Genomic DNA, 12,333 nt, shown 5'->3' with positions numbered 1-12,333 from the left:
GCGTTAATTTTTGCTGTATCTTCGCAGAAGGCTCTCTGGTGGTCATAACCACGATTAAATCGCATCCGGAACTCTGGCTGTCTCTTGACAAACTTCGAAGACCAGTTCTTCCCGACGCGTCCCCCGTCGCGCTCTGCCAGCAGGACATTGGCCATAGCTTCCACATCAGCAATCCGGGTGGAAATCCTCGCGCATCTAAATCCAACATGTATCTTCAAAGAGTTTCCTCTTCTAGTCTCGTCAGTCTCATCGAATTGGGGATGCAATCTTGTCGAGAACGTCTACCCTTCAATCTGTAAGCAAGAGTAGATTTTGAGACTTCATAGATCTTTGCAGCAGCTCGAATGCTTAATTTGGGGTTTCTATCTATAGCCTGAACGGCTAACAATAAACGACTTTCATTTGAAGACGATTCCATTTTTTTGGCACAGAAATGATGCTTTAGGTAAAAGACGTGTGGATTGGAGTAGAAGTGTGACCTACGTTAATAACCCTAACCTATAAATGAAGCTAGTCCTAATTGGGACATTATCCGCATATCTGCAATTATCCGCACTATCCGCAATCCGTGAAACAGCCCTATGTCTATTGAAAAATCGTTGAAGGACAATAAATTCAGGAAGATTCACTTTATTCCTTGCAATATGCAGTATAATGTAACGTGGGATGTCTTCCAAAAGTGGCAAATAGTACTTCCTATACCTATTTCACGTGACTGTGCGATAAATGTGCTTTCCATTTATACGAACGTTGTATGGTTTAATAATTCAATTATAAGGTGTCTTGTATGATTTCTCTTTTCCTTTTTTTCCATTTTCACCGGAAAAGAGAACGAAGATGTGAAAACGACAGGTGGTTCGTTCATAACTGACGATAAAAATCCCGGACCCTCCAAGTTTAAAAGTTCAACCATGAACCTCCAAGGCACCACCATACAAAACCATACATGCAATCATTGTACACAACAAATCAGTACCGCATTGAGTAGCATATACTTGTTTCTCAACACACGGCAGGCCCGATTGAACTTGGGAAAAAGCCAAACGCACGGACAGCAGCAAGGTGCAGCCAAAAAAAAAAAAAAAAAAAAAAAAACTAACCTAAATATCCCTGGCCGAAAAAAGCGACTCAACTCAGGGTGCGCGCGTGGCTTTTACCGTGCCGTGAAAGTTGCTGCATCCCATCTTGAGTGCGCAACATATCAAGCTTTTCCCGCTGGCCCCCTTCCATTCTTTCCTCTATCTCTCTTTCCGCTACGCTCTTAGCCGTTTTATAATCTCGCCCTTTTCTTCGCGGTTAAAGATGCGTTCTATTCGTTTATCTGGATGGGCAATTGTCCGCATTTTGGTCGTGCTCGTTGTTCTGGTCATTCTTTTTACTTCGCCATCCGTGTCCAATAAAGGGTCCAACGCGTCAAATGACGAGTATAAGCTGCCCTCCATTTTGACCGGGAACAACAATTTTCAAGCCGGTTCGAATCCCAAAGTTGCAAATTTTGCCGAACCGCCTGCAAAGCCTGATTTTTCTACGGGTACTGGCAATTCCGACTTGATTCTCGAAGACGACGACACTCAAGCCAAAGAGGTTTCCCCGTCTGCGTCCGCCGAAGATTATACCAACGTCATTGGCAATAAAGGTGGTGCCTCCGTTAATGATCTTACTTCAGTAGCAAGCAATGCTGCATCGGACCAGAAATTAGATGCTCACGCTCCAAGCTCTCTTGCTGAACTTTCACACACTCATGAGCATCACCAACAGGAGTCACAAGGCACAACGCAAGAACAGTCGTATGTGGACGATGCCGCGAGTTTGCCAAATTCTGATGCAAGCAGCAAAACGTCTGACATTTTGGGGACTGGGACAAATCAACAACAGGCAAACGACGTGCCTGCTGATGGAGCAAACAACAAATTTGCTCCTGAACCCGCTGTAGATGAGAAACCAAAGTTTCCAGAAACAGCAGTTGAAGAACCTAAGAATGAAAAGGTATCTCAGCCAGGATTCCCTATTCCTGACCAAGCTCAACAAGATACGACTGCATCGCAAGAAAAACGGGGTAGAATGGAAATATTCTTAATCAATACTCCGCGCTATCATTTTGAAGTTGTTCTTCCATTTCTTCGCGCATTTTCATCCCTGCCTGATGTCAATATTACTCTCTGGGCTGGAGAGGAGGGTTCCCACAGGTTTGGCGTCGGTCCAATGCTGGAGAAAGAAGCACAGCCGTACGGGCTCCAAATCGCTGACTCTACCAAACTTAACCCCAATTCTGGCAGTCCCGATCTTATTTTTCTGACTTCATGTCCCGAAGACGTTAATAACACGTCGAATGCTCTAACTGCATTTTTGGAACGCGGGGCTAGAGTTTACTGCATTGTTCACGAGGCTTCCAAATGGGATGCGCGACCTGATGGTGAATCACCATACGCAAAACAGATTTCGTACATGGTTCCTTGGATCGAGAAAGGTCAATGGGAAGTCGTAACTCTTTCTCCTCACGTCCAGCGATTTGTGCAAAAGAATTTCCCCACTTTTTTTGAGACCGACGAAAGTGTTGAGTACAAGGCTTCAATTGTTCATCCAGTATTCCGAGTAGATGATGGTAGCGTTACGGTTGACAGTACTAACGCATTTGCTGCCATACCTGGCAAATACGAGCCTTGGAGGCGGAATTACAACAAGATTTTTGAGCAATACCAGCAGGCTAAACCCAATGGAAAATTACATCTTGTTGGTTCTGGAAAGAAAATGAATGTTCCACCTCAGATTCAAAGTGAAATAGTTTACGTACGCGGTTTGGAGTTTCCCGAATATTTTGCCCATTTAGGTCTGGCAATAATGATTATTCCTACGTTTGCTTCTCCAGCTTATACTCTTCATCAAGCATCGTCATCAATTGCATCTGCATTAATTGTCGGCACTCCTCTTCTTGTTGATAAAAACATTCATGCTGCTTATTCTCACATTCCTGTCGAAGCAGTTTGGCAACAGGAAGAGGGCGAAAATGAAATGACTGCATTTTCTAGAATATCAAAATTAAGCAAAGATGCATGGCTGCAGAAGAAACAAGCTGTTGCCAGAGTTCGCGATAAGATGATTACCGAGAACAAAGAGTTTTTCGAGACTGCATTACAGGAAATTTGGAGCGGAAAGACAAAGTAGGCCTTCCAGAATAGTTTCATTTGTTTTGCTTTTATATAGGCATTTTCGATCAATCTAAAGATGAGATGTACCATATACATACTGTTTTTTGGTTCTAGTTTATCATTTTGAAAGGTTATGCTTTTTTAATTTATTTTTTTTTGGCTTGGTTTTTGTTTTTTTATTGTATATTTCAATTTTTCTTTTGTTGGTCCCGATATTTCTTGCATTGCACTTTGTTTGATTTTGTTATCTTTCGCAAAATCATGTTAGTTAATTGTATGTATAAATAGATGATTTTTATTACTTGATATTGTATTGTAATTTCATATAGCAATGTGTTTGATCAAAATTGCTAATATTTACCAAATGCAGTAATCACTAAACTAAATTGATTTAACATTATTACCCTTCCGCTCCTTCCAAGCTTTCCTCAATAAAGCCCTTTTTTCTCTTATAACTTCCCATTCGTCGTTGCCATTTTTGTCATCATGAGCTTCTGGAACTATATCTTCATGTCCAATTGGTAACGCAGGCGCGAGCTCCTCACTTTTCCCATCTGATGATACAAGCCGAATCGAGGAATGCAACTCAGCAGGGCTATCATTATCTCCGACATACAGTGACTGCAAAACAGGAGATGGAAGTTTTAAATTAGTCAATGACGGTTGTGATGGCAACGTTCTGTACCTTAACGGGTTTGAAATGTAAGTTGAACTTACATCCTTCCGCATCTCAGGTCCATTAATTGTTGTTAATGGTGTTGTCGCTGCTAGTTGCGGTGGCTGTTGTTGTGGCAATTCATGTAGTTGTGATTGTGATTGTGATTGTTGTTGCGGTGGTGGTAGCGGCGGGGCTGGTGCAACATGAGCTTGATATGGTGAAAGATGAGGAGAAGGCAATTGCGATGATGATAGTCCTGAAAGGTTCTGTTGATTAAGCATCTGTTGCATCATCTGGATTTGCATTCCCAAAAGTTGTTGCATCTGGGCCTGCACATCCGGATTAAGATAATTCGGATCATATGATGGCATACCCATTGTAGGCATTTGCCCAGATATTTGTGAATGAAAGCCCTGCCCCAAAGGATAAAAACCTGTTTGCACTTGTGGAGGAGGGTATACTGATCCCATCGGCTGAGGAGAATAACCACGCTGCATCGGTGAGCTTGGGCGATCGAAATGTGCAAAATTTAGAACAGATCTTTTTTGGAGCTTGGCTTCCTGTTCCTTGGCAATTTCATGAATCAATCCTCTCGTTGGTCGAACTTCTGAAGGAGGATTTAAAGAGTGATCGTGTAGTTGTTCAGGTAATGTCAACTCTCTTGGGTAAATTGGAATACCACCGCCGCGAATTGATGCAGGCCGGTTTGCGCCAATATGGCGCCCTTGAAGAATTCCAAGTGGAACGTCGTCATCGTCGCCATCATTGCTATTTTCATTTTCTTCATCTTCAAAATTCCTTGAAAACGAAGGTGACAAAGTAAACGATGGCATGTGAGCTCTTGGAGATGGTGGAAGCATCGATTTACCGGTAACTTTGCGCATTTGTTGTCTATAGATTGCAAGATTCACACTTTGACGTTGACGTTGCCGTTGTCGGGATGCTTGATCATGCTCATCCAAATCTGTATCGTCCAAACTTAATGACAAATCCGAGCCGTCATCGTCGTCTTCCTTTTCCGGCAAACTACCTTGTCGTCGATATTTTTCAAACTCTGTCATTGTCATCACTCGTTTTTTTTTTTGAGTTAAACCATCCGATGGCGGAGATAATAATTGATCTTGTGTCGCAAGATAGGCAGCCGCCTCGTGTGGAATATTTATAAGAACCTGAGGAGGACTATCGGGTGCTTCATCAATTTGAGACTTAACTACCTGATCGCGTTGCAACATCTCTTGAACTTGTGCCCCTTTTGCCATTAATTCAACCTCAGAACGACGATTACTTTCAATAAACGACATATTATCTTCATCTTGATCTTCCTCAATATCTTCATCACTAGCTGAAAGCTTAATATTTCTTATTCCCGATTTGATCACATCGGGAGAATTCTTCAACATTTTATCTAAAGAGTGAGAAGACCCATCCCGTTCGGCATATCCAAAATAAGACTGCGAATAACTTCGAGAATGTCGACCAGAATTAATAAGTTCATCATCTGAATGTTGAGGAGGCGAAGCATAAATATCGAGACCCCCATTAGATGAAATTCCTAAAATTGTGTCCTCTGTAGTTGGTGATTTCATATATGCCGGAGTAGGCGGTTCAAACACAATCTGGTCAAAAAAATGTGGTTCGCCAGGCGTGTTCTGTTTTGGAACGATCGTACTTGTCGGACGAGAGGAAGCGTGATTGTCGGCAACCGCACGCATACTTGCGGAGCCAGTAGGAAATTTGCCGGGAGATATTGACCGCATATTTCGAGATGGCGGGGGTGTACGTGGACCGGCAGAAGGGATGGTAGACGTTGAAGAGTCCCCGCGAAGTGATGGATCGTGAGAAGGCATAAAGTACACAAAGCCAGGGCCTTCGTCGTCAACGCTTTGCTTGCGAGCAAACTTCGGTAATTTGATTGGCATATGAAAAGTTTCTGATATTATAATCTATTCAAAAGCAACAAGCAAAGACGAGAACATTTGCAATAGTCAAATGTAGCTAAACTAATAAAATTTATAAGCAAATTAGTTTTAGCTATAGACGCTATGATAGAGCTCGCATTCGTGACGAGTGATCTAAAATTAAACATACCCTTCTCAAATTAACGGTTTTAAGTGTCCAAAAACTTCTAAATAATACAAATATAGATAACTATCTATTAATATGCGTTTTAAAATGCGGAGCAAAAAAAAGAATTTCAAGAACTCCAGGATAAGTTTATAATATACTACGAAGTGGCTATCTGGTTGACGGTTGGGTTGTGCCTTTTTGAGTCCTCTGTTTTGCTTAATACGGATTGGGATTAGTCCAATTTAGAAATATGTATCACATAATACATTAGTAATCGGTTTGCGTTGCTTATTTTAACGATAATTTTACACAAATCGGCTGTTAAAAAAAAACCTATTGTTCGTATTTTATTATGGATTAAGGAAACATTTTGATTAAGATTAATAATTAGTGCAACTGTATCACACGTGTGGCATGCGCAAAAAATAGTTAAGGCGAAATTTAAACGTTTTACATTTAAAAATTTAACTATTTATTTAAATTCAATTTAAAATGCAAATACAAATACCAATCCTGTTTCAGGTACAATAAATCATATTACTTTGACGATTTCTTCTTAAGACCAAGTTCTTCGGCAAGTATTTGTAATGCCAACCGTTTGGAAAAAAACCGGCAATGCGATAGATTTCCACCATGAAACCAAAACCCAGGATGACCGCTGTCACGCCACATTGTCTTCAACTCACTCTCGTCGTCAAGTCCCCAAACTTCATTGCATCTGTCAGCTACCTTGTCGCCAAAAATCTTTCTTGCCGTCTCGCGCATGTTTTTGTAACCAGTAGCAAGAACAATAATGTCTGCCTTGACTTCTGAACCATCAGCAAACAGAACTCCGTCATTAGTAAATGAAGTAATAGCGGCGCCTTGCTTTACCTTAACCCTGCCGTCAGCAATCAAGGTGGAACAACCAACGTCAAGGTAATAACCACCCCCGCGACGATAATACTTCATAAGGAATCCAGAACCATCATAACCATAATCTAGCTTAAACCCGACCTTTTCGAGACCGTTTAGAATATTAGCATCAAGACCGGCAATGGTCTTCGTCAAATCTCGATGAAGAAGATGGTTAACGTTAACCGGAGTGGAATAGAAAACCAAATCAGCTTTATCCACGCCAGGTCCATTGGGATCATACAATCCCTTGAAAAGCTGACCAAGCCCGTTTTCGGATGACATCACGTATGTGGAGCTGCGCTGGTAAATTGTTACATCGGCACCCTGCTCGTAAAAATCATGGGCGATATCGTGACCGGAATTGCAGCAGCCAACGACGATAGCCTTTTGGCCTTTAAAATCAGCACCGGTCGTGTGCTGAGACGAGTGAACGATCTTGCCCTTAAACTTATCTTGATCAGGGAAAGTAGGAATATTAGGTTCACCGGAGTGACCAGTAGATTGAACGATATGATTTGGATGGAGCGTTCTCTTGGATCCGTCTTTTCTAGTAATTTCAACCGTCCACTTGTCGGTTTCATCGTCATACGAGGCAGAATCAAGAGAGGATTCGGTCCAAACGTTCAGTTCAAGGATCTGGCCAAAACTGTTAGCATGTAATATATTATACAAAAACTAATAAGAGTGTTTATCAACTTACGCTAGCGTAGCTTTCGAAAAAATCTGCTAACTTGTCCTTTGGGGTAAAAATTGGCCACGAGTCAGGAAAGTTAATGTAAGGCAAATGATCATAGTAAACAGGATCGTGCAGAACCAGAAATTTGTATCTCTTTCTCCAGTTATCACCAATACGGACGTTGCGTTCAAGAATCAAGCTGCTAATACCAATCATCTTTAAACGAGCAGCAATAGTCAAGCCCGCTTGGCCAGCGCCAACAATAATAACAGTAGGTTCCGCATGGTTAAATTCTAGCTCAACGGCACGTTTTTCAGCCCAGGACTGGCGGCCTTGATGTTGGCCGTGATTGACGCCGAGAGGTCGGTTGGCCTCGATGAGCTCGTCGTGGCCATTAATGGATTCCAAGCCAGTATACAGGGTAAATGCCTTGATTGAGGAAGAGTCAAGAGGATCGCGCACCAAGCGAACGACGCCTTGGCCCTTGCCAACGAAGTTGTCAAAAGTCAAAAACACCTGGATCCATTCAACACCCTCCGTCGGAGTCAACACGACAGGCTTGATTGCCTTGTCGGACAGATCCACGGCAAAGTTACAAACACGAGAAGAAGCAAGGTGCGAGGCCAGAAAGTCTGCAATTTTGTCACGGCCCTGGAAAGTGTGGAAGTTCCATTCCAAAGTTAAAAAGTCGCGCCAGTAGCCTGTGGGAAGAAAGTGGGTTGCAATCTCGGTGACCGCACCTCGAGCAAAAGCCCTGTTAATAGATTGAACCCAAGACTGAGCAAGGGCAAGAATGTTGTCCGTCGCAAATGACTGACCGGCCTTGTGAACAAGGTCGGCGGCCGGGGTCGACGTAGTCTCAAACGATACAGGCGGATACTGCGAAGGTGTGATGGCAGCCATTTCTTAAAGGAAAGAACAAATCAGACGATAATGTAGTGACTAGTATATGTTAATTGATAAGAAGAAGATACGAGAACGTAAAGATTGATATCATGGACATGAATATGGACATGAATATGGGCATTATATATATATTTATTAACATCCATTGTCCAAAACAATCATCTCTCTCCATAAACTGCCTCCGTCCGTCCCGCGCGGGGTCAACGCCGGAGCCTCCATGAATCCGAGTTAAACACACACAACAACAATAACAATTGTAGCTCCTGTGCATGTAGTATAATTGAAAAACTTATTAAATCGACAATGCGGGGTAAGCCATGCTCCCGCATTCGGTCTCCGGTGGCGGATGGGCGCTATTATAACAATCAATGTGTTATGTAATTGCGCACCTACGTCGTCCCCTTTGACCGGGCAGGTGTGAAAACCATGCGCTGTTGCCTGTATAATTAGTTAGTTAATTGCATACGATGTGCAACTGCTTCATACCGGTTTTTATAGGCGATGACGTAGTAACTTATACAATAAATAGCAAAACCCAAACCCAAAGCAAAAATCTTATCCAATCCCAACCGAAACCGCCGAAACCAAACCCGTAAGAGTACTAACTAGTACATACACACGTGCCGTTTACAACAACTACCAACATCCCTGCCAATTGACAATTAACAATGTTTATATCCCGTTGCACAGTCATAGGTTCGCTAATTCGGTTTTCGTCTGGTCAACACAGTCGCCGGCTGTTCGTTTCGGCATCGTTTCGTGCCAATCATCACTTTGATACACTCAAACTCGCTCAGCGCCTCGAGGCCGCTGGATTTTCACAAACGCAGTCTGAGGCCGTGCTTAAAGCTCTTGACGAAGTTTTGGCTGAGTCTATTGACTCACTGGCAACAACTCTCGTCCGAAAAGAAGTTCTCTCGCGGCAGGCATATCAGCAGAAAGTCGATTTTACAAAGCTTAGGTCTGAGCTTCTCTCTCTTGACAAGACTGACTCTACCCAAATAAGGAATGAGCATGAGCGCATCATGGCTAACATGGATAAGCTTCGTACTCAGCTGAAGGATGAGATTGCAAAAAGCCAAGCAAACGTTCGCCTTGACCTTAACCTTGAAAAGGGCAGAATTAGGGAAGAGGCCGCCGTTCATGAACTCAAGATTAAGGAGACTGACACCCGGATTGATTCTGAATTGGCAAACGTCAAGACCCAAATTGAAGCTGTTAAGTTTCAGGTTATGCAGTGGCTCATTGGTGTGTGCACCGGTACTTTTGCTCTCGTCCTTGCTTATATTCGACTCCTTACTTAGTTATACATATTGCCCTTTAAAACGATTCATGATATTGGTTGGCTGATTCATTCATTTATTCATGCACACAACAATTCGTGTATTAAGCACCTTTTTTTTCTCGGCGCTAATTTTTAGCACTTTGGGGGCACTTGTCACATGACTTCATTGTGCATATTTATCAGCCTTTACATGGCTAGCTAAATATTTCGTCAAAGTATTATTATTGTCTTTACTAAGGGGATTAAGCTTATTCATCCATATAGATGGGGAAATATTGTACATAGAAGTATAAAAATAGGGTTAAAAAATTGTCCATAGGAGGCACCCAAAAAAGTGGTAAATCTCTGTATAGGATTTTGTTTGTCATGACCTTTTTGTCTACAAGACCATTCTCTGCCAAGTGTGCGTGGTCTAGGTTATTCAAACTAGTACTGTTAAAACTGGTTACTTATCCCGAAGCAGTAAAGGACTGACATTTATGCATAGTCGACGTCACATTTCTTTATCTTTCCAGGCTCACATTTGAGCATAGGCCAAAGTTGGCTGCTGAATTGGAAACATCCAATTTTCCATTTTGGTTTACTTTTACATTAGAAGTTTGTTTTTGATTAGGCACACTCAAGATAGCATTATACAAAAATGTATTCCACATCTCAAACGGTGCAATTACATACTGATTATTTGTGTTTGTGTTAAATAACAAAACAGCATAATGTTTATTTCAACTGTAATTTCTGAATTGAATGTGAGTGAAAGCTCGAGTTAAAACTAGATCCATATTCGCCCAATTGCGAACCTTTAAAACACTTATAGGCGTAAAACTGCCCAGGGATAATATTGTCATAAAACGATCACGCCGTACTCTAAGGCATCATCACACATAGACAAGTGACTGTTCACAATATGATATCGTCGGGATTTGTCCCAACCGTCAACTGTATCGTATAAGCCAAATTCTGACGATAATGATCTAAAATATTGGCTAAGCCGAGGGTTGACGATACGATTATCGGCAGGAACTATGATACGATTGACAGGGTATGACGCCACTTATACAATGTGTCCCTCCTCCGTTGTCATCTTGGTAGACTATGGCACAAACGTCTAAAAATTCGTGCAACACTTTATTCATTAGTTAATGCCTTGAAACGTCGCAGGCACATTAACCAATCCAAACAACATCACCGAATACTCAAACTATCCATAACGTATCTTGAATGCAGTCTTTCACTCATCGCCTTCCGCGATCCTCACCAAATTATATGCTCCCCGCAAGTTCAATCTGGTAAATATTGCTTCTTGCAAATTATTCAACAGCTCACTAATCAATGGTATTGGGTAGCTATTCTTCACTGTGATTTTATTCAATCCTCTATAATCAATAACCGGTCTCTTTGTACCATCCTTCGTTGGCACAAAACAATGCTGCACTAGCTAGTGAGTGCGATCTTCTAATGAACCCTTTCTCTAAATTCTCATATAAGTATTCCTTTAGTGTTTCCAATTCTGGTTCTGACAATGGATAAATTTTTACACGTCGGTGGCTTCTTCTCTTCTACCAACTCAGTCTTGTGATTTCATGGTCTTCTTGGCGGCAAATCGTTGGCCCTTGCCTTCGAAAATACTTCCCTTAAATCCTGATAAACGTATGGTACCTTCACTTAATTTTTCTATTCCTTATTTTATTTTGGTTCCTCTCCTATTGCATCTACGGTTATGGTTCATACCAATTGGCTTTTGGCAGCCTTTATAAGCCATACCATTTTGATTAGATCCCATGAATAAGGTTTAGTGTATAAAGTTTATTGTATGGAAATTATTTTGATTGTACTTTCAGTGGTAGCACTAAATGGACACTGAATAAGAGATAGATTATTTGTACTACAGCAGACCATAACTGAAACAATTGCCCTTAGATTGGCTTATCCTTTTGGGAGAGTTGAAAAAAATCAAGTTCCTTTTCCACTTAACACTGATCGTGCAAAAGTCTATCTAAGTAAGCACACCAACGCGAATTATAGTAGCCACGATTCCAAGTAATTTAGTTATATATTATAGTTGAGTTAATTACGATTCCTATTATTATTAACTAATTCCTTGTAGAGTTAGTCTACTTCAAGTGACCGTGCTGAACGGACTCAGACGAGTACCGTTCTCACTAAAGCTACAAGACTAGAGGGGGGAATTTTTTCCCAAAATAATTGAGTGTCCCAAACGCGTCACTAAATAGTGACAAAAAAATTGAAAGTAACATAAAACTAAAACCAACGAATATATATTAAAAATTTGACGAGGGAAACTAATATTCAATAAACGAAGATTTTGTCATTGTAACAGACGAAGTTGTCCAGCATCCCCGAGGATGTACTCCAACAATATCTTAACAATCCATATATTTTAACTAAATGAAGGTTAAAAAAAAACAATTAATTAATCAAAAAATCTTGCATTGGCAAAATATTAAAAATTAAGGGCCGAGCTGGGAATTGAACCCAGGACCACTCGCACCCAAAGCGAGTATCATACTACTAGACCACACGGCCATTTTTAGTAAAAAAGCTATTTTTAGTAAAACAATAAAGTCAATTTAACGAACCGAGGGTCAACCCGACCACCTCCCAGATGACTTCCTCATCACCAGCCAAGGTTCTGTCGTCCAAATCACTGACTTCAAGAGGACGCACGTGTCTCTTTCGG

At 41.4% G+C, this 12,333-nt stretch overlaps 4 protein-coding genes and 1 non-coding gene across 5 annotated transcripts; 2 read left to right on the top strand and 3 right to left on the bottom strand.

The window, feature by feature from the left end:
* Positions 1-1,302: 1,302 nt before the first annotated feature.
* On the top strand, positions 1,303-3,452 carry V1514DRAFT_364995 (uncharacterized protein; the record flags this gene model as incomplete). Its single annotated transcript, XM_066929800.1, has 9 exons — positions 1,303-1,584; positions 1,610-1,639; positions 1,876-2,145; positions 2,173-2,197; positions 2,219-2,364; positions 2,386-2,481; positions 2,506-2,551; positions 2,585-2,781; positions 2,803-3,452. 9 exons carry the CDS (start codon positions 1,303-1,305, stop codon positions 3,160-3,162), a joined length of 1,452 nt encoding a protein of 483 aa, XP_066780547.1. The 3' UTR covers positions 3,163-3,452.
* Positions 3,425-6,111, bottom strand: V1514DRAFT_339400 (uncharacterized protein). Its single transcript, XM_066928977.1, has 2 exons — positions 5,893-6,111; positions 3,425-5,804 (listed from the first exon to the last, which is right to left on the bottom strand). Exon 2 carries the CDS (start codon positions 5,721-5,723, stop codon positions 3,528-3,530), a length of 2,196 nt encoding a protein of 731 aa, XP_066780546.1. The 5' UTR covers positions 5,724-5,804; positions 5,893-6,111; the 3' UTR covers positions 3,425-3,527.
* Positions 6,112-6,408: 297 nt separating this feature from the next.
* On the bottom strand, positions 6,409-8,347 carry V1514DRAFT_322927 (uncharacterized protein; the record flags this gene model as incomplete). The annotated part of the gene is made up of 2 exons (XM_066926154.1): positions 6,409-7,404; positions 7,469-8,347. 2 exons carry the CDS (start codon positions 8,345-8,347, stop codon positions 6,409-6,411), a joined length of 1,875 nt encoding a protein of 624 aa, XP_066780545.1.
* A 671-nt stretch (positions 8,348-9,018) lies between these two features.
* Positions 9,019-9,654, top strand: V1514DRAFT_349388 (uncharacterized protein; the record flags this gene model as incomplete). Its single annotated transcript, XM_066929367.1, has 2 exons — positions 9,019-9,059; positions 9,081-9,654. The coding sequence occupies 2 exons, from the start codon at positions 9,019-9,021 to the stop codon at positions 9,652-9,654; spliced, it is 615 nt and encodes a 204-aa protein (XP_066780544.1).
* Positions 9,655-12,107: 2,453 nt separating this feature from the next.
* On the bottom strand, positions 12,108-12,179 carry V1514DRAFT_t131. The gene has a single exon. It is a non-coding gene; the product is annotated as a tRNA-Pro (tRNA).
* Between the last annotated feature and the right edge of the window lie 154 nt (positions 12,180-12,333).

The sequence above is a fragment of the Lipomyces japonicus genome (genome assembly GCF_038497905.1).
Source record: "Lipomyces japonicus strain CBS 7319 unplaced genomic scaffold V1514scaffold_107, whole genome shotgun sequence".
In the NCBI taxonomy this organism is placed as follows: Eukaryota; Fungi; Ascomycota; class Lipomycetes; order Lipomycetales; family Lipomycetaceae; genus Lipomyces; species Lipomyces japonicus.
Note: the sequence above shows the minus strand (reverse complement) of the source record. Positions and strands in the feature narration are given on the sequence as shown.

Excerpts from the sequence above, each read along its gene's own strand:
- V1514DRAFT_339400 (XM_066928977.1), bottom strand. The coding sequence starts at position 5,723 with ATGCCAATCAAATTACCGAAGTTTGCTCGCAAGCAAAGCGTTGACGAC.